The 21,170-nt window shown below is 45.6% G+C and overlaps 1 protein-coding gene across 1 annotated transcript in view; it reads left to right on the plus strand.

The window, feature by feature from the left end:
• LOC146184816 (uncharacterized) overlaps window positions 1-11,463 on the plus strand; it is a 34,053-nt gene extending 22,590 nt beyond the window's left edge. The window contains exon 2 of the mRNA XM_084608626.1: window positions 11,423-11,463. Within this exon, the coding sequence (XP_084464752.1) occupies window positions 11,423-11,463 (41 nt within the window). The remainder of the gene's footprint in view (window positions 1-11,422) is intronic.
• Window positions 11,464-21,170: the final 9,707 nt, after the last annotated feature.

Consider the following 21,170-nt stretch of genomic DNA (forward strand, 5'->3'; position numbering starts at 1 on the left):
ACAACGGTACTCAAGAGAAGACATATGCAGCCATGGGTTTTCATACAGAATATTAGTATTCTTCAGTTTGAAACAGGGCAGGGAGGAGATTTCAAAACAAAAACAAACCGCGCTTTAACGTAACTCTAGAGTCAGCAAATCCAGTCTCTCTTTCCGAAGTAGCCATGTCATTGCACGAAATTTTGTCCGAAGTCGCATCCATGCACATAGCAACAATAGTCGCAACAAAATCGTTGTTTACTCAAAAATAAGATTAACTGAATGCTGTCCACCAATTTTGTGCTAGCATTCATAATTAAAATCATTTCTCCAAAACTAATTTTTCCAGCGTGTGAGTCATTAAAGGCTCACAGCCTGACTCCTGCGCTCCTTAAAAAGAGATCATCAAGGCACCTAGTCGATGTTTAGGTCCGTGTTCGATTTCAAAATCATGTTCCCTTTTGAAGCTGCGCGCTCTAACGATTTCTACCGTAGAGCATGCATGTAGGAAAGAAGCGGTCATCATTCAAAGGACGCGTTGAAATGAGTTTTAAGTTACAGAAATAAAACGCAACCCTCTGAGTGCAAATCGGCACCCCCTTCATGCTGGTGGCCTGTGCGACAGCACTGGTCGCCCACCCCAAAGGCCGGCACTCCACGTAGAAATCAAAGTGAAGTAAGGGCCATGGGTATGTGTAATGCACAGAAAATATAACAGATGCTCATTAAGGGTAACAGATTGGATTTCAAGAGGAGGCAAGGGCAGCAGTGGAGGCTGAAAGTTAGATGTTGAAACTATAGAACTCTTCGGGCACCAGGCTTCCGCATCTGCCATAGGACAGTGCTAATTGGAGAAATATGGGAGATGTATTTGTCCTGTTTTTCACGTAGTTATGCTGGTGGTGCTGACAAGAAATTATTGAACGAGCCGCATTCGTTATTTCTTTCTGCAACCGAGGTAAGTTACGCAAAGAACCCACTCAACATTGCGTACCAAAAGCGGTGCAGAATTCGCTGGAAACAATTCCGTTTTACTAGTTTCCGGTGGGAATACGACTGGTATACAAGCTGTGCTTCGTATAGCTGCAGCGGAAGTCTACCATGCCGCGTAACCCGGAAACTGATCCCAAAATTGTAAATAGCTTTCGCTACTTGAGATGACCTTATATTTTACATGAGGGTTCAGACCTGCACCCATAAAAAATTCCGTGTTCCCTGTCGTGAGAAGACGGACTGCCACAGTTCATTGGGAGCATAAAAAATGATTGTAGATGCAGTTCATACAAGATACCATCGAACCCGAGACATATCCTTTATAACGGCAGGCTTCTTGAAAGATATGCTGGGATAGGCTTGAAAAGTCTGAATAACGAATCCTGTCTAAAATGAAAGAAGGATAGAACAGCATTCCGAAATGAATCTGTCAGGGGTGGCAGGCATGCTGCACGGAATCTTTTGTCCTTGTTATCGACAATCGGCTGACCAGCGGTTTAATTTGATTTTTGTTTAATGTTTGCTATGATTTTATTTGTTTTTTTTTCCTCGCAGGGATTTGGTGGGCTGTACCTACATGCTGATCACAAATATGAAAGTGCCCTCGAATAAAATTTTTCAACTTGTATAGATTTGATGTAGTCATCTACACAATGGAATAACATCTTTTTCAGCCCTTTCCTCTTCCGCTCAAATTCCTTTTTTATGCATTAGTCTCGCTGTGAAGTTCTTAAAATGCAAAGTGGCACTAGTTTTATTATTTTACAGGTATGATGTTTAAGCCCCTTCATGGATCACTGCCTTGTAGTGGTGGAGGGGCTTGCGAAACTCGATGAAGTCGTGAGCTCTGCTGTGTAGGGCCACCCAAGATAGACAGGTCACGGCAGAGAGTTCTGACAAAATGTGATTCACAGGAGAAGGTAATGATAACCCATTCCAGTATTTCCTGCCAAGAAAACCCTATGGTCAGTCACAATAGCAATTATGATATGGCGCCGGAAGATGAGCCCCCCAGGTTGGAAGGCGTCCCACATGTTACTGGGGAGGAACAAAGGGCAATTCCTAGTAGCTTCAGGCCGAATGAAGCGGCTGGGATAAAGCCAAAAGGACGCTCAGTTGTGGATGTGTCGGGAAGCGACCGGATAGTCCGATGTTGCAAGGAGATATCTCACACAGCAACATGGAATGTAAGATCTATGGCGCAAGGTAAACTGGATGTCGTCAAGCGAGAAATGGACAGATTGAACATTGATATCTCGGGTATCAGCGAGCTCAAGTGAACTGGAATGGGAGAATTTAATTCCAGTGACCAATATGTCTTTTATTGTGGGCACGAATCCAGGAGAAGGAATGGGGTCGCTCTCAAAGTAAACCGAAGAATGGGCAAATCAGTGTTAGGGCACAACCCCAAAAACGACCGAGTGATTTCACTTCGGATCTATGGTCACTCTTTCAACATAACAATTATCCAAGTCGATGCACCAACCACTACTGCTGAAGAAGCTGACGTTGAGAGATCTTATGCTGACCTGCAATGCCTTTTAGACCGCACTCCATCATCAGAGGTCCTTTTTCTAATAGGAGACTGGAATGCTAAGGTGGGGAGTGAAGAAATATCCGGAATTACAGGCAATTTCGGTCTTGGTGAGCCAAATGAAGCTGGGCAGAGGCTAGAAGAGTTTTGTCAAGAAAACAACCTGACCATAGCGAATACTCATTTTCAACAGCACAAGAGGCACCTGTACACATGGACTTCACCGAACGGTCTGTAAAGGAATCAGATTGATTATATTCTTTGCCGGCAGAGCTGGTGAAGCGCTATACAAGCAGTAAAAACAAGGCCTGGGGCCGATTGTGGCATCGGTCATCAGCTTCTTGTTGCCAAATTTAAGCTTCGATTGAGGAAAACGCAGAAAACTAGAAGGTCTTCTAGGTATGATCTGGTTCAAATTCCATCAGAATATGCTGTGGAAGTGAGGAATCGATTTAAAGAATTAGATCTAGAAGACAGAGAGCCTGAAGAGATGTGGACTGATGTTCGTGATATAATACAAGAAGTTGCTACTAAGGTAGTTGCAAAGAAAAAAAAATACAAGAAAGCAAACTGGTTATCTGAAGAGGCTTCGCAAATAGCTGAGGAAAGGAGGATGGCAAAAGTTATGGGGGAAAGAGAAAGATAAAAGGTTCTCAATGCGGATTTTCAGAAAAGTGCAAGAAGAGATAAGAATGCCTTCCTGAACATGCAGTGCCAAGCAGTTCAAGACAACAGCCAATTGAGGAACACAAGAGCTCTGTATAAGACAATCAAAGATATCAAAGGAAGCTTCTGTGCTAAGCTGGGTGTAATAAAGGACAAACGAGGCAGGGACCTCACTGAAGCCTCAGAGATAAAGAAGAGGGGGCAGGAATACACAGAAGAAAGGACCCGGCCGATGTGCAAAACCCAACATAAGACGCTTGTGATTACTGATCTCGAGCCGGGCATCCTGAAGAGTGAAGTTGAATGGGCCTTAGCCAGCCTTGCTAAGAACAAAGCTAGCGCAATTGATGGCATTCCAGCTATTTGCTTCAAAACCTCAACCATGACGACGCTGTTAACGTTCTGTATGCATTATGTCAGCAAATGTGGACAACCCTGCAGTGGCCACAGAATTGGAAGAGGTCAGTTTACATCCCGATCCCAAAGAAAGGCAGTATCAAAGATGGTTCCAACTACCGCACGATCGCGCTTATTTCGCATGCTAGCAAAGTGATGTTGAAAATCCTCCAAGATAGGCTGCAGTAGTATGTGTATCGGGAGCTTCCGGACGTGCAAGCTGGGTTTCGCAAGGGCAGGGGAACTAGAGACCAGATTGCCAACCTTCGCTGGATCATGGAAAAAGCAAGAGAGTTCCAGAAACCTATCTACTGCTTTATTGATTATGCGAAAGCGTTTGACTGCGTAGATCACAGCAGATTGTGGCAAGCTCTCCAAGAGATGGGAGTTCCGATTCACCTCATCTCTCTCCTCAGGAACCTGTATGAAGGGCAAGAGGCCACAGTCAGAACTGAGCATGGTCTTACTCATTGGTTTCCGATTGAGAAAGGAGTGAGACAAGGCTGCATACTGTCGCCCTGCCTATATAACCTATATGCTGACTGCATCATGAGGAAGGCCCGTCTGGCCGAGTCTTCAGCTGGAGTGAAGATTGCTGGGAAACCTATCAACAACCTTAGATATGCGGATGATACCACTTCAATGGCAGAAAGTGAAGTAGAACTCAAGAGATTTCTGATGCGTGTACAAGAAGAGAGTGAGAAGTTTGGGTTTAAACTGAACATTAAAAAGACAGAGATCGTGGCGTCTTGCCCTATCAAGTCCTGGAGCATCAAGGGACAAGAAGTGGAAGCTGTGACAGATTTTCTTTTCTTGGGCTCCAAGATTACCCCGGAAGGAAACTGCAGCCATGAAATTAGGAGGCGTCTGCTTCTGGGAAAGAGAGCCATGACTAGCCTTGACGGCCTAGTAAAGAGCAGAGACATTACATTGCCAACCAAGATCCGTATAACTCGTGCTATGGTCTTTCCAGTTGTGATGTATGGATGCGAGAGTTGGACTGTGAAGAAGACTGAGCGCCGAAGAATTGACGAGTTTGAATTGTGGTGCTGGCGGAGACTCTTGAGAGTTCCTTGAACGGCCTGAAGATCAAATCTGTCGATATTGTCGGCCATAAACCCTGACTACTCATTGGAGGGTGAAATTCTAAAGTTGTAGTTTAGCTACTTTAGTCATCTGATGAGAAGAGAGGAGTCGCTGGAGAAAGATTTGATGTTGGGACAGGTTGGGGGTCACCGGAGAAGGGGTAGGCAGCCAGCGCGATGGTTAGATGGCATCCTCGAGGCGCTGCAGATGAAGTTATGTGATGTTAGGAAGACAGTGAGAGACCATAAAGCGTGGCGTGATATGGTCCATAGGGTCACAAAGAGTCGGGCACGACTGAACGACTGAACTGAACTGATGATGTTTAAGCCGGAGGCGGTTACGTGTATCGTGCACAGCTGGATGTGTTCCCAGCAATGATGCCACTATTATCGGGCGTGGCGTCATCCACCCGGCTATGTCTAGTAAGCGGAACTGGCATCATCATGATGTCATGGCTGGTTCTACATGACAGCAGCACGGTGTCATACGAGTAATGACGTCACCATGATAGGACGTGACTTCATGACCGAATGTGACGACACCACAACATCACATCCGGTTATGCATGTTAACCGGTACTGACGTCGTCATTACGTCCTATCTGTACATGACTGATGACCGCACTGGGCAATTCACGCATATACGAAGCTGACGCAGCCGGGGGTCCGATCCGAGCGTTGGTGCGGCGCCTTTCTTTTGGTGTTTTCTCGAACGCCACACCACACACAGAAGCAGACGCAGCACAGCAGGCATCAGTGACGTTCGAATTGGTTTGCAGGAAAGAAAAGGCGCTGTATCTGTCAGACTTCACCGACAGCAGATAGAAATGAGGAGTCTCGAAGTACAATTACAGATAACTTGGTAGGAAGAACGTAAATAGCATCAGTGTCATCACTCTTACACGAGAGTTTAATCTGCCCCAACTTATTTTTTATTTAACCATCATCATCCTCATCATCATCATAATCATCATCAGCCTGATTATACCCACTGCAGGGAGAAGGCCTCTCCCATATTTCTCCACTTAACCCGGTTCTGTGCTAGCTGCATCCACTTGACCCCTGCGAACTTCTTAATCTCATCCGCCCACCTAACTTTCTGCCGCCCCCTGCTACGCTTTCCTTCCCTTGGAATCCAGTTTGTTACCCTCAGTGACCATCGGTTATCCTCTCTTCGCACTACATTTAACCATACTGCCGGCCAATGCTTTGGTCCTAGCAGGAAGGGAATCACAACAAAAAGATTGAAGAGTATAAAGTGGTTATACAACGCATGCAGTTCCACGCAGTAGTGGCTTGGTTTGGTTTATGGGGTTTAGCGTCCCAAAGTGACTCCGGCTACGAGAGTCGCCGTAGTGGAGGGCTTCGGAAATTTTGTCCACCTGGGGGTTCTTTAACGTGCACGGACATCGCACCGCACACGGGTGCCTTGATTTTCGCCTCCATCGAAAAGCGGCCACCGCGGCCGGGATTCGATCCCGCATTCTCGGGGACAGAAGTAGAGCGCCCTAACTACTGTACCACCACGGCGATTCATCGCCCTGGGGAGGAAGGAGGGTAACCGGGACATGCACAGCTAGACAGGAATATATACCGCATTCCGGACGGAAAACTGCGAGCGCATAACAGCTGGCTGGATGTGCTGCTCCTTCGGGCCATTCATTTCTTTAGCTGACTGCTTTCGTAGTTTGAGGAGCCGCCGCAGACTAGACAGCGGGCTCACCAACATTGGCCGCTTTTGATATTACGCGTGCCAAAGCGATCAGTGAGTTCTCATACTTCTGTGAAGCATGCTCAGTGTCCCTCTGCGCTCTTGCCACTCACTTGATGTACTATACCGCTCGTCCGGTCTCCTTAAGCCTTAGCGATGTGTTCGCACTGTAACATTCGTGTACTGCTCATTAGTGAAGTGAAACAAAGCAAAATTAGGTATGGTGTGTGTGCATGCGGTATGTGAAAGAAGCCGTAGTATGCCGGATCTCCAGAAAAAAATTCGACAATAGCTTTCCAAAGGGCACAGACAACGGCAAGTGTGCGAAAGAAAAAACGACAATGATTTGCGCATTTTACGCGTGTGTATTTGGTCCCAATGAAAACCCTGCCGCTGTGACCGTAATTTGATCCAGCGACCTTTCTCTTTATCTCAGCGTGCTGAAATAATATATATATATCAGCAAGGCGTTTTACAGGGCGGATTAGAAACGGAGACGATAGAAAGAAAAAGGAAACGCTAATGGGAAAGAGACCGCCACTGCATAAAGCAGTGATAGAAACGTTTAGTTTTACTCGATGCACAGCTTTGGAATTTTATGTCCTGACTTTTGCGAAGCCGTATAAACGTGTCAGTGCACCAGCGACCTTCGGAAAATGCGCAGTCGGTGCTGCGCCATAAATGCGATGTGCTGAGGCACAAGAACCGAACGAAAGTATGGGGCCTCCATTCGATCCGAGAACGGGGTGTGCGACCTTCGGATGAACAAAACATGCACAACAAAGTTGCATTTGCAAAATGAAGTCTGCTTCATAAAACAGTGCACTGCGATGTCACTTGAGGGCGCCGAATTATGAGAGAATTTGTTGCTTCAATACTACCAAATACCACAAATGTTCATTACCTTGAAGAGTCCGGCATATATGGAGGGTCTCGTTTCCGAAATTATTTGCCGAAAAGGCCTCTTGGAGAGACAGCCAGCAGCATCGGAGGAAAATAGTCCGGCGAGGTTTAGCGCCTGACCCCATGTTCCCTCCTAGACTATTTTAGTGTATAGCTCTAGGGGTGAAACTTGGAATTATTTCTAGCTGAGCCTGAATTACCTTGACGTAATAAGTGTGGATGTCCATCGAAAAGTGAGATAGATACCGCATCTTTCTTGTCTCCAATACGAGCTTAAAGAAAAAATAGAAAACCTATCGAGGAAAGAAAACGGGGCCATGTCCCAATTAATTGTAGGCATCCACCGAAAAGCCAGACAGATACCTCGCCTGCCTTCGTTAAAAGCAACTTTAACAAAAATACGAAAACTGCGGAATGGAAAACGGTACAAAAGGCGATATCGTACGTCCTCTCTCAACGCAAAGATGACAGAATCCCCCTGATTCAAAGTGTGAAACCGAGCACAAACTTGCTAAACCGTGCATCACCATGCTTAACAAAACATCCACTCGTATAACTATAGGTTCAAACAATGCTTATCCCCCCCCCCCCCCATCTCCCACTCTCCTCTCTCCTCAACTTTTCGTACTTCATGAGCCGGAGCGGCTGAGCGTTATAGTCACTGACAGACGCACCGGTGACCGAGAGCTAAATAAGGCTAGATATAGCTGTCATTAGCGAACAAAACAAAATTTAAGCCATGGTCAACGTTGAGGGACGGGACCACCACTCTATCGCAAGCGGCCTTGGTTTCTTAATGGTTGACTGTTCGCAACGCTAACCACCACAGAGAGAGGATGGGGCCCTGCGCAGCAGTTACGTAGCCGTTCTACTGCTCACAACATCTTCCCCTGTACAACCCGGATACGACAGTCCGAGCGCTCGAGGACCGCTTCGGAGGCCGGCGGTTTCATGGCTGCGGCATTCGGCGGCAGTACAAAAGACGATGGAAGGATAAAATTCCAGCCGCGGCGACAGCGCTTTCTTCAGCGCTTCTTCTTTGCTCACAGCCCGTTTTCATCACACCGCAAAGTGCAATCGAGATTGAGCTTAGTTGTGCTTGCTGAGGGGATAGTTGGTGCTATATCCCTTCAAGTAAGCTTGAGCTGCGTGTATTTTTTTTTCAACAACCTCTTTCTCATCACTCTTCGCTCAGTGAGAGCACATGCGCTACTGCGCGCATCTTCTTAAACGTTGCCGATGTCTTTCACATCGTGTAGAACGGAAAAAGTCTGCCCGATACGAGCTCAGCCGTGCGGCCACGCGTTTCGCTGGAGGCAAAACACAGAAATGTGCGGGCGCTGTGCGACGACTGCACGTTGCGGAACTCAAGGTAACGGAAATTGTTGAAGCGATAGCTTTACGACGCTAGGTAGAGGTGGTCCTCGCGTGGCACTAAATTTGACCTTAAAGTGACCTTGGCCTAGTTAAGTGTGGGTGACCCCGATTCCGTCATGTTCACCCAAAATTATAGTGCGTCTTGCCCAAAACCTAACTTAAACGGAGAGGTGGCCCTGAGGTTTGCGAGGTCAGTCCACATTTAGGGCCTCCAGGTCACCGAAATGACACCATAGCCCTCCCTGAGGGACCTCTCATTCTTTCCGGTTTCACTCCCACATTCCTTCCTTCCCTCAAGTATGTTAGATACTGCGCCTTTCATTTCTTAGAAACCAATGTAGAATATACAAGAAAAAAGTATGAAAACATGAACTTGACCTGGCTAGGTGTAGGTGTCCAGCACGGAATGGTGGACACCTAGTTAAAGAAAAATTATTGAAAACCGCGGATTGACAATGCGGTGTTATAGGGGCTATCGCTGCAACACTCACAGCTTTCGTCCCAATCCCTAAATTAGGACGTTCCTCATAGCCAGCTTTAGGACATACGGCGCCCCCCCCCTACACACACGCGCGCGCACGCACACACGCACGCACACACGCGCACACACACACACACACACACACACACACACACACACACACACGCACACACACACACACACACACACACACACACACACACACACACACACACACACACACACACACACACACACACACACACACACACACACACACACACACACACACACACACACACACACACACACACACACACACACACACACACACACACACACACACACACACACACACACACACACACACACACACACACACACACACGCACACACACGCGCGCGCGCGCTTCTAAAAAAGTGTTCTCGACTTACAGCAGGTAATAGCAGGATGTGAAAGGTGTTTTAGCATGCATTATTATAATCAGGCTGATTATATTATTATAGTTAGGTTGATGATGATTATAATATATACTTCGCAAAGCAGCAAATTACTAGAATGGAGAGCCCAGTGTCATTGTTACTGCGAGGCTAGCTGGAGGATAGTATAACTGCAATGTCTTATTACCGAACGCACTGAAGATGAATGATTTTTTTTTGAAACTGAAGCGACGACAATACAGATAGTAGATCAAACCGACAGTATATGAGCTAGTCCACGATCGTCCATTCGAACCGGAATCCTTTTTAACCCACGGACGGCCGCCAGGTGGGAAAGCGAGTTCGCTGTGAATAAGCGCAAAGCGACCGAGGAATACGTCGTCGGATGTGACGTGCCCGAAGAGCGCCCTTGTGCAACAGCTGCGTTGTGTAGTGCTTCAGTACACGCGCATTACAGTGTTTCCCATAAATACAATGAGGAGAAATGGGGTACTTTTCGAGAGTGCGCTGAAGCTCTCGTCAATGTTCCCATCTCCATCGCCATTCGCCCTCTGCCTCGAATTTTTCCCCTCTCCACACGGAACGAACTGAGCCGCTTACGGTCGCTAGAAGCGAATGGATTGATTGTTCGCGAGGGATAAGCGTGGCTCGTCAAAAGTCCTCAATGTTTCCGAAAGCGCGGCTGACAGCTATCGCTATTCGACAAAGATGTGATGACAGCCAGCCAGGTGTGCGTAGTGTTATCGCTGCCGCTTCTTTTTTTTTTTTTTCCAAAGATGAACTATAGAGTCTTGGTTTGGACCTGTTATTATTATCATTATTTCATTATTGCTATTATTTCATTCATTCAGTGTGTTTACGCACATATGCATTGGTCTAGCTCCGCAGCAAAGCTCGAAACAGATATATTGGTGCAAATTTGGTTTACGCACTACCATGCACTCTCATTAATGCTTGGCTTAAGACCTACAAAGTGTTGTATGACATCAGTCTGCTATTTCTCATGTGTTTACGAAGGGAAATTTCAAATCACGCTCTGCGTAAACATTTGTTTCATGTGTAGTCACATAGATGGCGATACAAGTAATTGTCTCCCGCTCAACGAGCGAGTTGTTTAAAATGCGTCGCAATTAGCTTCCTGCTCCTAAATTCGCTTCATAAATGCTTAAAGCATGTTCTTGAAGACCATGGGCGCATTTCCATGCACTAATGTTCCAGCTTTTGCGCCGAGTTGCCTTATTTTTCTCCGATCGTCATCTCCCAACCTGGTCACTTGGCCGGCCATTTTTGGCATCCGACACATTCCTCTGCTCGTTAACTTATAATTAACGGGCGGTGGACTGTGGGGGATTATGGCTACATTACCTATAGGCCCCATTCTCACTCGCGCTTGCAATAAAATGCGGCACGTAGTCCGGTGCGCCTGGTATCACCGGTTGATTTCCGCCTTCCGAAACACTCAGAAGAGGAAGGCAGTCGCGCTGGCATGAAGCGATTAATCCCTTTTCTTTTTCTTTTTTATTTCTCGTTTCGGTCACCTCGTTTGTGAAGATAGCAGTGGCTTAGCTTCGCTCGTCTGCGTTGCGGGCACTATTCATACTCCCCCTTTCCCGTTTAGTGTGTGTGTCCGTGAGTGTGCTTGCTTCCCCCTCACCTTCTTTGGAGCGCGCCATATCGCGTTTTCTTGGCTCGCTCTTTCATTATTCACTGGGGGTGTTGGTCGACGGTGGGCGTGATGCGAAGCGTGGTGGCCCGCTGCGCGCGTGTGCGCGCGCGCTCGTTGCTATCAGCTGTTCGCAGGTAACAAAAAGCCGCGGCTACCTACCGCGGCCTTCAGTCTGACCTAAGCTAGGACTGTGTTGCTCTGCTGGTGGCAGCTTTCTTCACGGCCCTGACAGCGAACCTGATGGCCGCTTGACCTTCGCGGGGACCATGCTCCGGGTGGCCCCGGCCGCGAAACATCCTCAAGTATGGTGTGGATAACCTCCAGCGGATAGCACCCTCATCAAGCCTCTCATTCGTCTTGCCGGGTCACCAAATCTGACACCCGGGCCTGCTAACCTTTCGTCCTGCACCATCGGATCACCTGTCTTCCACCAACGGGCTCTTCTTGGATATGGACCATTTACATCCGTCTCCAGTCCTCCTGGTACAGTGCCCACCTCCGGAGGACCTTTTTGTGAGCTTACGTACTGCAGTGTCGCCAAACGCGGAATTCCATTTTCTGTGCTTACTGTATACTTTATTTTACTCTTGCAATTAACTTTAGTCTGGTATTGTTTTAGCTCGCGTGAAAACAGTTAGGGTGTGCAATTAACTTCTGTACAACTTTTTTTTTTCTTTTCCTTGGTGGTTGTACTGGTAGCTATTTTCCTCTCATTCATATTCATTTCTGTCTATGGTGTTTCACTGTGCTTTTGTTTTCTTCTCCTTTTCCTCTTTTGTCCCACTTGGGCATTGGTGGCAGCAAGGACTCCTGTAAGTCCCCCCCCCCCCCCCCCCCCTTAATTGTTTTTTTTCCTTTTTCTCTCTCCCATCTTCTTTATTAGTTTTTTTATTTCACTCTTTAATGTCATTTTTTATACACAAGTCATCCTTCGATTTAACATTTTTCAGTAGTTTCGCGTGTAAACAAGCAGGAATGTCTACTTACCTTGTCATTTTTATTAGCTTCGCGTGTAAACAAGTAGGGTCACAATGTTCAGTTATCCTTTAGCTTCGCATGTAAATGCTTAGGTTTACATATGTTTTGCAAAAGCCGGGAGGGTTTTTGCCTTAATTAAACAGTGAAAAGTATCCCTAGAGTGCACTGCTGGCTAGCACATGTCCAAGCCATCGTGGTTCCTCGTTCATCTCCATTTTGTTTCGTCCTTCACCTCATATTTTCTTCGGTACAGTAGTCTTCAAGTGCACACAGTGGTGCATTGCCGCTCTGGCGGTCTGCTCAGTTTGTCCTTAACATACGGTGTGCTGGTATTCGTCCCGGTGTCCTGGTATAGGCAACTCTCCACATTCCGGACATTTCTATCTTTCCGAATTTCCATGAATTCCCACCTGGGAAAGCGTTATCTGCATTTAAACAGTTCTCATGGCTGTGGCGTTTGTGCGCTCGGCCATTTGTGGTTCAGAGATCTGATGGGTTGAACTCTCGAATATGAATTAGTTTTTCTTCCTTATTTATGTTCACAAAGTAATTTTCCGATTGCATGTACTTTGGCCACGGCCTTGTCCTACATGGTAGGGTGTACATAGTGTCAGTGTGGTTTCAGTTTACTATACTATGCATTCGTAGCAATAGATGATCTTTCTTGCAGGTATTTTGGCTTGCGTTTTGCATTACCGAATCCTATATTGCGGATCAAGACACATTATTATCCATTCGTAACTTCTGCTGCGATAACAGGCGGCCAAGTGTAGGGTTCTTTTCAGTATTCGGGAATACATTAAGCCCTTAGATTGCGGGCAGATCATCACGGACCTGTCTACAAAACTCTCTTAAATAGTTTTCTTTATTTATTTACTTGGCTATGAATTTCCTTTTGTGGGAACTTTTTTGTCCTACTGGGCACCTTTTTTCCCTTCTAGTTATATCATATAAATAGTATAGGGATTTATTTCTCACATTTTGAGGCGTTGGTCGAGGTCATCCAGTGGCGGACACTAGTTACGTACTTCAATCCGTGGCATCGAATGTTCTTACACTTATCCTTCTAAACCAATTTGTTGCTCCTTTTGTAATATTGAGTTTAGGACTAACTCTGCTCTGTTTAAACACACAGAAACAGTGCATGGTATGTACAGTCTCAGTCAAAAGTATACGGCCAAAGGGGTTCGCTTCTAAGCACTCTAGCTAAGCCCCTGGAAGCAATGCTAGAATATATGGTATGAGCATAGAGAAGAATGGGGAGTAGATTTATCGTCTACGAGATTTCGGATGGTGCAGATGTGCGTCAAGACACGTTATGGGACTTAGAAGCAAAGCCCTTGGGCCGTATATTTTTGACAAAGACTGTACATAGTTTGGCAGTGTAGGTACTGTACGAAAGCGAATGCACAGGCATGCAAACTCTCATCACATTATGCTAAATTCTCTAAGCAACATCAGGATGTTGGGAGTCAGGCTGAGGTAGTGGATGTGGGATCTGCATCTGTACCCTCAACTGCCACTTGTAGTCAAAAGCCAGACGCAGTTTTGGAGACCTCCATTGCTAGTGTCTCAAATTCGGAAGTAGCTTCACCTGTTGCTGGTCGCTCTCGCGGCAGGGCCGCAGCCGGAGACAATCCGGGTCCTTTGGGCAGGCCGGAAGGGGAGGTTAGCTTGCTGTACCCTCCATCCGAGGTAAAATGTATGCTCTGCCTTCATGTCGATTCCAGTAGGCAACGGTTGCAAGATCATTACCACAATAAACATAAAATGACAGTACGTTGGGTCTGTCGACGTTGTTTCCCAGCTTCCTATGATGTGTTAAAATCTGCTTCTGGCCATACCACTCGCTGTAAAGCTTCCGTTAGTTGTTCAGGGCAGCCGGACGACAGGGTTCTGGCCTCTTTAATTTCAGCATCAGCACCTGTTTCTTCGCCCTTTGCCTGGACCGCGGATGATTTGAATCGGCTAGTGCGTTTGTAATTGGATTTGGGTAGTTCTGATCCAAAAGTACTTTTCACATACTTACCCGGCCGAACTCCGAAGGCAGTTGCAAAGCTGCCTTGGAGGTACGAATGCGCTGCTCAGTAGGTTCTAACGGGCACTTAGCTCCCATCGCGCACCGTGCGCCTCCGTCTCGCCGTGCACTCCGAAATTCAGTCTGGCAGAGCCTTGCTGGACTCATGTTCTTCAGATTCTGACCGAGGGGATTACGCGAGAGGGCTGTGGCTCCTCCTGTTAAAATAAAAAAAAAAGTTTCCGCGGTCGGGCCTTTGGATTTATCCTCTGGGCGACGGACCCTTATAGGAGACAGCTTAGGTTCCGCCCATTGTGCAGTCGAGACGGTGCTCCCCACTTCTCTTTTTTTACATGTTGAGGATGATGATAACCATGTATAACCGCCCTCGGATGTTCAGTCCGATCTTCACATTACTTCGGGGCCTTAACGGGTTTTAAATGCTCCAAGTTGTTTCTTGATACTCCAACAGAAAATAAATCTACATCTTCTCCCAGGGTTGAACCGATGAAAACTTCTGCACTCTCCACCGGCTACGGTCAGAGTGGGCTATTCGAGACATCGGTCTCGACGGCTGGCCTTTGTTCATTTGGAGATAGGATTTCCCCCTCTTGTGAGGAGGGCCAGAGCCCTCGCGGGCTCTTCACCACTTTTTCTAGTGCGAGACACAGGGGGAGCCCAAATCCTTCGCGACCCTCGTTGCATGCTGAGTCCTATGGTGATAAGCATGATCTTTCAATGAGTCCAGGTGTTTCAGCTGCCCGACCGACGGTCGTCCTGAAAAGGACACCGGATTCGACGGGGCGGCGAAGTTTCTCCCACTCTGAGTGTGGTTTGGACGGCTGTCACGGTGGGGTACCGGGGACGGTTGCGAGTGCGAGTGCTTCAGAGGGATACGTAGTCAGAGAGTGATGAGGAGTTTACAATATCTCCAAGGCGCCATGCATGTTCGCACGCCCGATGGACGGAGGACGAGGTTCGAATAATCGTAGACATAGAACTAGACCTTCCGCCTGGCGAACGGTTCATAAACTCCGCCATCGCGGATCAACATCGCATTAGGTCTGTTGATGCCGTTCGCGGTCTACGGCGCAGGGACAACTATCGCAAAAAAATAGAGGCAGAACGTGAACGGTGTAGGGTACATGGTACAAGACCATCTGTGGCTGTGCGCATCCCGGTTGTGGCCTTTCCGTGTATTCAACCAGCCTTTTTATCTCCCTTTCGTGGTGCGGAAAAAGAACCAGAGATTCCTACTTTGGAATTTCAAGATGTATTCGAGGTTCTATCTTAATATCAGCTTGAATCTTCCGGCCTGGCTGCCAACCTAATCAATGGTCCACTGACTGCCTCAGACCTCTCACTTCTTTATTACAGATTTAAGCTGACACCAAAGAAAAATAAGGGTGTAAGCGCAAGGTGGTCAAAGTTGTCAAACGTCGAAATGAGTTTGGGAGAGGTTTTCTTAGGAGACTTTATTCTTATCACCATCAAATTTTTCATTGGGGGCCGAAAGTTCTTATAGGTGAGTCACAGATATATAGGTGTGCATGTGCTTTTTTTCTCATTTTCACAATTAATGTTTGAGTGATTCATCTTTTAATTTGTGATTTTGCTGGCATCCTTCACTTTCTTTTTTGTTATTACCGTTGTTGATTTGTTCTTGTTGAGTTTGTTTTATTTATTCTATCACTCTCTCTCTCTATCTTCTTTCTAAGTTGCATTGCCATCAGTAGTTTCTGCAAAGAGCTTCTGTTCTTTAAAGCAATGAAAACTTCGCCATTTCCAGGCCTTGCTAAAAATTGCAACGCATTACAGGAGCCCTATAGGACTTTGAGTCGTGGCTTCACCACTGCTTCAAGTGGTTTGTGTATTTTTGCTTGTTTTTTAGGATTTCGTAATTTTTCTAACTTTTCTTTATGCTTTCTATTCTATTTCTTATTACACAGCCACTCACCAGCCGCCGCCCGGAATATATGATGTTTTTTATTTTTGTTGAAAAAAAAGCACAACTGCAGAACACACTGCAGGAATTTTGACTGTATGTCGTATTTCAAATTATTATTATTATTATATTATTATTATTATTATTTCATTATTATTTTCATCATCATTATTATTATTATTATTATTATTATTATTATTATTATTATTATTATTATTATTATTATTATTATTATTATTATTATTATTATTATTATTATTATTGGTACAATTATCATCATTATTATCATATTAAGCCCCGGACATGTGAGTACGCCTGCCGTATTATAAAGCCAAAGGCGACATTGGCGGCCCACTACAGCAAACACAACTGTGCAGAATTACGACTGGACACTTTTCTTGCTCAATCATGTCGAATGCAGTGCCTACGCACTGGACCATGCAGTATTCGTGAAAAAAATGACTGCGGCAGCGCGCTTGGTTTGATGTGCTGCGTGGCCTTCTGTTCCAAGATTAAAAGCTGTAGCCATGTCGACCGCCAAATAAACGTGTTGCGTCATCTTCCTAGCGTCTTCCACCTCTAAAAAAGCTAAACCAACAGCGCTGTGTAGCGTATATTAAGCCCCGCAAAACGTGGGTATACCTGCCGTAATATGAAGCCAACGGTGACATTGGCGGCCCACTACAGCAAAATCAAGTGTGTAGAAATACATCCGGACACTTTTCATCCTCACTTATTTCGAATGCGGTCCTTTAGGGCAGCTATGGGGCTGAAACGTGGAGGCTAACCAAGAGGGTTCTACTTAAGTTGAGGACAACTCGGAGAACTATGGAACGAAAAATGGTAGGGGTAACATTAAGATATAGGAAGCGTGCAGAGTGGGTCAGAGAAATGACTCGTTACTGACATTCTAGCGGAAGTCAAGAAGAAGAAATGGGCATGGGCAGGACAGGTAGTGCGAAGAGAGGATAACCGATGGTCGCTTAGGGTAACAAACTGGATTCCAAGGGAAGGAAAGCGTACCAGGGGGCGGCAGAAAGTTAGGTGGGCGGATGAGGTTAGCAGGGGTAAAGTGGATGCAGCTAGCACAGAACCTGGTTAATTGGAGAGATACGGGAGAGGCCTTCGCCCTGCAGTGGGTATAGTCAGGCTGATGATGATGATAGCTCCGACGCAGCGCCTTGCTTACCCATCCTCCCATACCTCGCCCTCAAACAAAAGGAAAGAGACCGGGTTAATGCGCTCCTACGAAGCTGCATGAAAACTGCTCTAGGACTTGCCCCCAGCACATCCAACGCCCGGCTCCTCAAACTATGTACACGACACTTTCAAGGAACACACAGAAGCTACATTAACGGCACAAATATCCCGTCTATCCAACTCGGCGGCTGGAGGCACCCTGTTATCCCAATTAAGCCTAAGGCCAATACACACCCTACTGACGGTGTCCTCCTTTCTCCTAACCTTCATTCTAACCTCATCATACTCCCATCCCTAAAAACATGCACCCTAAGCGAGACGTGGGCAGCAGAATAACTACAGCTCACGTCTTTCACAAGCACTAAGAGATTGTCTACGTCCTGGACACTGCGGAATATATTTGAGGCTCTCTCATGGTCCTGGCTCTAGGCGATAGACAATCAAGCAAAGCTGCTTACTTCCAGCTCGATAATCACGAATTCCACCACGGAGGCAGAAGTGGCAGCGATCGCGTTTGCTCTATCTCTACATCTGCCACAAAAATAATTCTCACTCCAAATCATCCATTCTAAATTACGCTAAAGGCTATATATTCCGCACCGCTGCTCGCTTCTACGCACCTTGCAGCCCCGGCGCCCCATGAGCCTCATCTGGACGTTAGCACATGCCGGCCTCCCTAGCAACGCGGAGGTTAATTGCATAGTATAATAGTGAGAGGCGGTTAAGTTGGTGACTAGTATTAGAATGCATAATGAAACTACGCAAAAAGACGAGAGACCAGAAAGAGGATGGATTTGTCCTTTTTGTTTTATCCTTGACCGTTATCCTTTTGTGGTTTCATGATGTATTCTAATATTCCCTAGCCCGAGGTCTTGCATTGCGGGCTAGAGGAATGGAGCCCCCTCTACAGGCCTAGCAGCGCCCGCTCTTTTTTCATGTTATTCTCTCCTACAACCGGGACAAACGAAGGGAATATACACCCCCAGTCCCGTCCCTCACCATAGCACAGGCCACACACTGGCGAAGCTTGCAGACTCAGACTTTACACTTCTGCATGCCCGATACCCAGACCAATTCTCCCCACCATGTAGACTTGGCGGCACACCAGGACACTTCCTACACATCCTAGGGTGCCTCGATGCTCGCCCGCTCACTTCCTACACATCCTAGGGTGCCTTGATGCGCGCCCACTCAGAGCGGGCGCGCATCGAGGCACCCTAACACATTTTTATTATTTATTTATTTCAGTACCCTCAGGGCCCGAGGGCATTACAGAGGGGAGTGGGGTACAATAAAAGAAAAAAAAAAAGGAAAAGAACAGCAATCAGTATTAAAACAAATTTGAACAGTAGTATGGTTGAAACACATAAGCAAGTTACAGCAAAATAAGAATACAAATTATTAGCTATTGACATAGACGTATGAGCGAATTGTATAAGCACACAAAATATACCACGTGAGCAAAACAAACAATTTTACTAGCAGGCAGGAAACAAAGTTGCTGAAATATACCATCATACACGTAATCAGCAGCACAATTCGGGGGGGAAAAGAGAAAAGAAGTTTATAAAAACAGCAGATGAACTAAAAACAATAAACAAATTGGCAGTGTGGGAGAATTCAATGTTCTATGTTAACATCAGATTAGCTAAAGCAGATTTAAACGCAGAAAGGTCACTCACTTCAACAACCGATGGGGGAAGGCGATTACATTGTGCCGATGTGCTGGGGATGAATGAGTTGTAGAAGGGATTTGTTTGGCACGAAGGAATACCAACCTTATGACGGTGATCGATCTGAGCAGACATGTAGCAAGGAGGCGTAATGAATTTTCTCTTAAGGATGGGGTTATTATAGTAGATCTTATGAAATAGACAAAGACGGAATATATTTCTACGGTGAGACAGTAGTGGCAGTGATAAGCTTGATTTCATAGCAGTGACACTAGAATTACGATGATAGTTAGAGAGAATGAAACGGGCCGCACGGTTCTGAATAGATTCGAGTTCATAGATTAGTGTCTCTTGATAAGGGTCCCAGATGGATGAAGCATACTCCAGTTTACTACGAACCAACGATTTGTAAAGGAGCAATTTTACGGAACTGGAGGAAAGACTAAAGTTACGACGTATGTAGCCTAGCATGCGATTAGCGTTGTTGGTTATGTGATCTATATGAGCCTTCCAGTTAAGATTATGGGAAATAAATGCACCTAAATATTTATAACAAGGTACAGACTCAAGGCTACTATTATTAAGAAGGTATGAGGGTAATAAAGTGTTACGACGAGAGACGCGCATATACTTGCATTTGTTAATACTTAGTTCTATGTTCCACCTGTTAGTCCATTCAAGGGCATGATTAATATCGGATTGAAGGAGAGCAACGTCAGAATCACTGTTAATTTCACGGTATATGACACAGTCATCCGCGAAAAGATTTATTGTTGAGCATAAGTTATCAGGTAAGTCATTGATATATATAAGAAAAAAAAAGAGGCCCTAGCACAGAGCCTTGTGGCACGCCTGATCCAACTAGAGAAGTGAAGGATGATGTGTTATTATCAGTGACAAACTGTGAACGATCTGTAAGAAAAGAATGCAGCCACCTGAGAACGTTAGGGACAAGGTTAAGTTTACTTAGTTTCAGAAAAAGCAGTTGATGAAAGACCTTGTCAAAAGCCTTTGAAAAATCAAGAAATATGCAGTCGACAACGGAACCCCTGTCAAGGAATGAATTTAGATCATGCGTGAAGGTTAAAAGCTGCGTTTCACAAGAAAACAACTTTCGAAACCCATGTTGACTGTCAGTAAAAAAATTATTAGAATCAAGGAATGATGCAAGGTGAGAGTAAATAACATGCTCCATGATTTTACACGGAATGCTTGTTAGTGAGATTGGTCGATAATTATGTGGGGAATGTTTATCTCCGGACTTATGGAACGGAATCACCTTCCCGACCTTCCAGTCCCCCGGTATGCAGGCTGTTTGAAGCGATTGCTGAAATAGGTTAGATGGTATTATTGCGCTATACACTTTGGTTTTAATCAAGAACTTGGAATTAATATTATCAACACCACATGATGAAGAAATGTTTTGTTTTTCGATTATTTTTTCCACACCAACAGAATCAAAGACAATAGAATCCATTGGCAAAAAGTCAGCACTGGTATATGCAGGGGTTTCAGAACGCACATATTTAGAAAACGCTGAAACGAATACACTGTTAAGGACATTTGCACACTCATTTGGGTGGATTAGCTCGTCACTAGAGTCTTTAAGGCTGATGGATGAAGTGTCGTTTTTGTTAACTAAGCTCCAAAATTGTCTAGGGTTATTGATTAAGAGGGAAGGTATTGTGTCATTGAAAAATACATCCTTGGTGTGCTTGAGTGCAGTTTTATATTCAAGGGCCGCGGCCTGATAAGCAGTCCAACGTTCTTGGGAACCGGTTAGTTCTGCAGAGCGGAAAATGCGTTTTTTCTTATTGCAAAGCAATGTTAACGATTGAGTGAACCATGGTGATTGTCGATTACAGGTGATGACTAAACGTGGAACATATTTTTCAGTGAGCGTAGCAACTTTTTCTTTAAACAAGCTCCAGTTTGTATTCACGCAACGATCGTGAAAGCTTGGTAAGTAATCAGTTCATGGTTACTGGCATCAAAATTAGCATTTTTATAGTCGCGGATACATTTTTTGTGGTTACTCTGATGAGTAACCACAAAAAATGTACGGTGATGAGGTACGGTGCAAGATAAAGAAAAATGAAGCAGTAAGTGATCACTTAGCCCTGGTAGGAACGATAAAGGCTGAAAA

The sequence above is a fragment of the Amblyomma maculatum genome, chromosome 7 (assembly GCF_055883805.1).
Source record: "Amblyomma maculatum isolate TAMU_Amacu chromosome 7, ASM5588380v1, whole genome shotgun sequence".
Lineage (NCBI taxonomy): Eukaryota > Metazoa > Arthropoda > Arachnida > Ixodida > Ixodidae > Amblyomma > Amblyomma maculatum.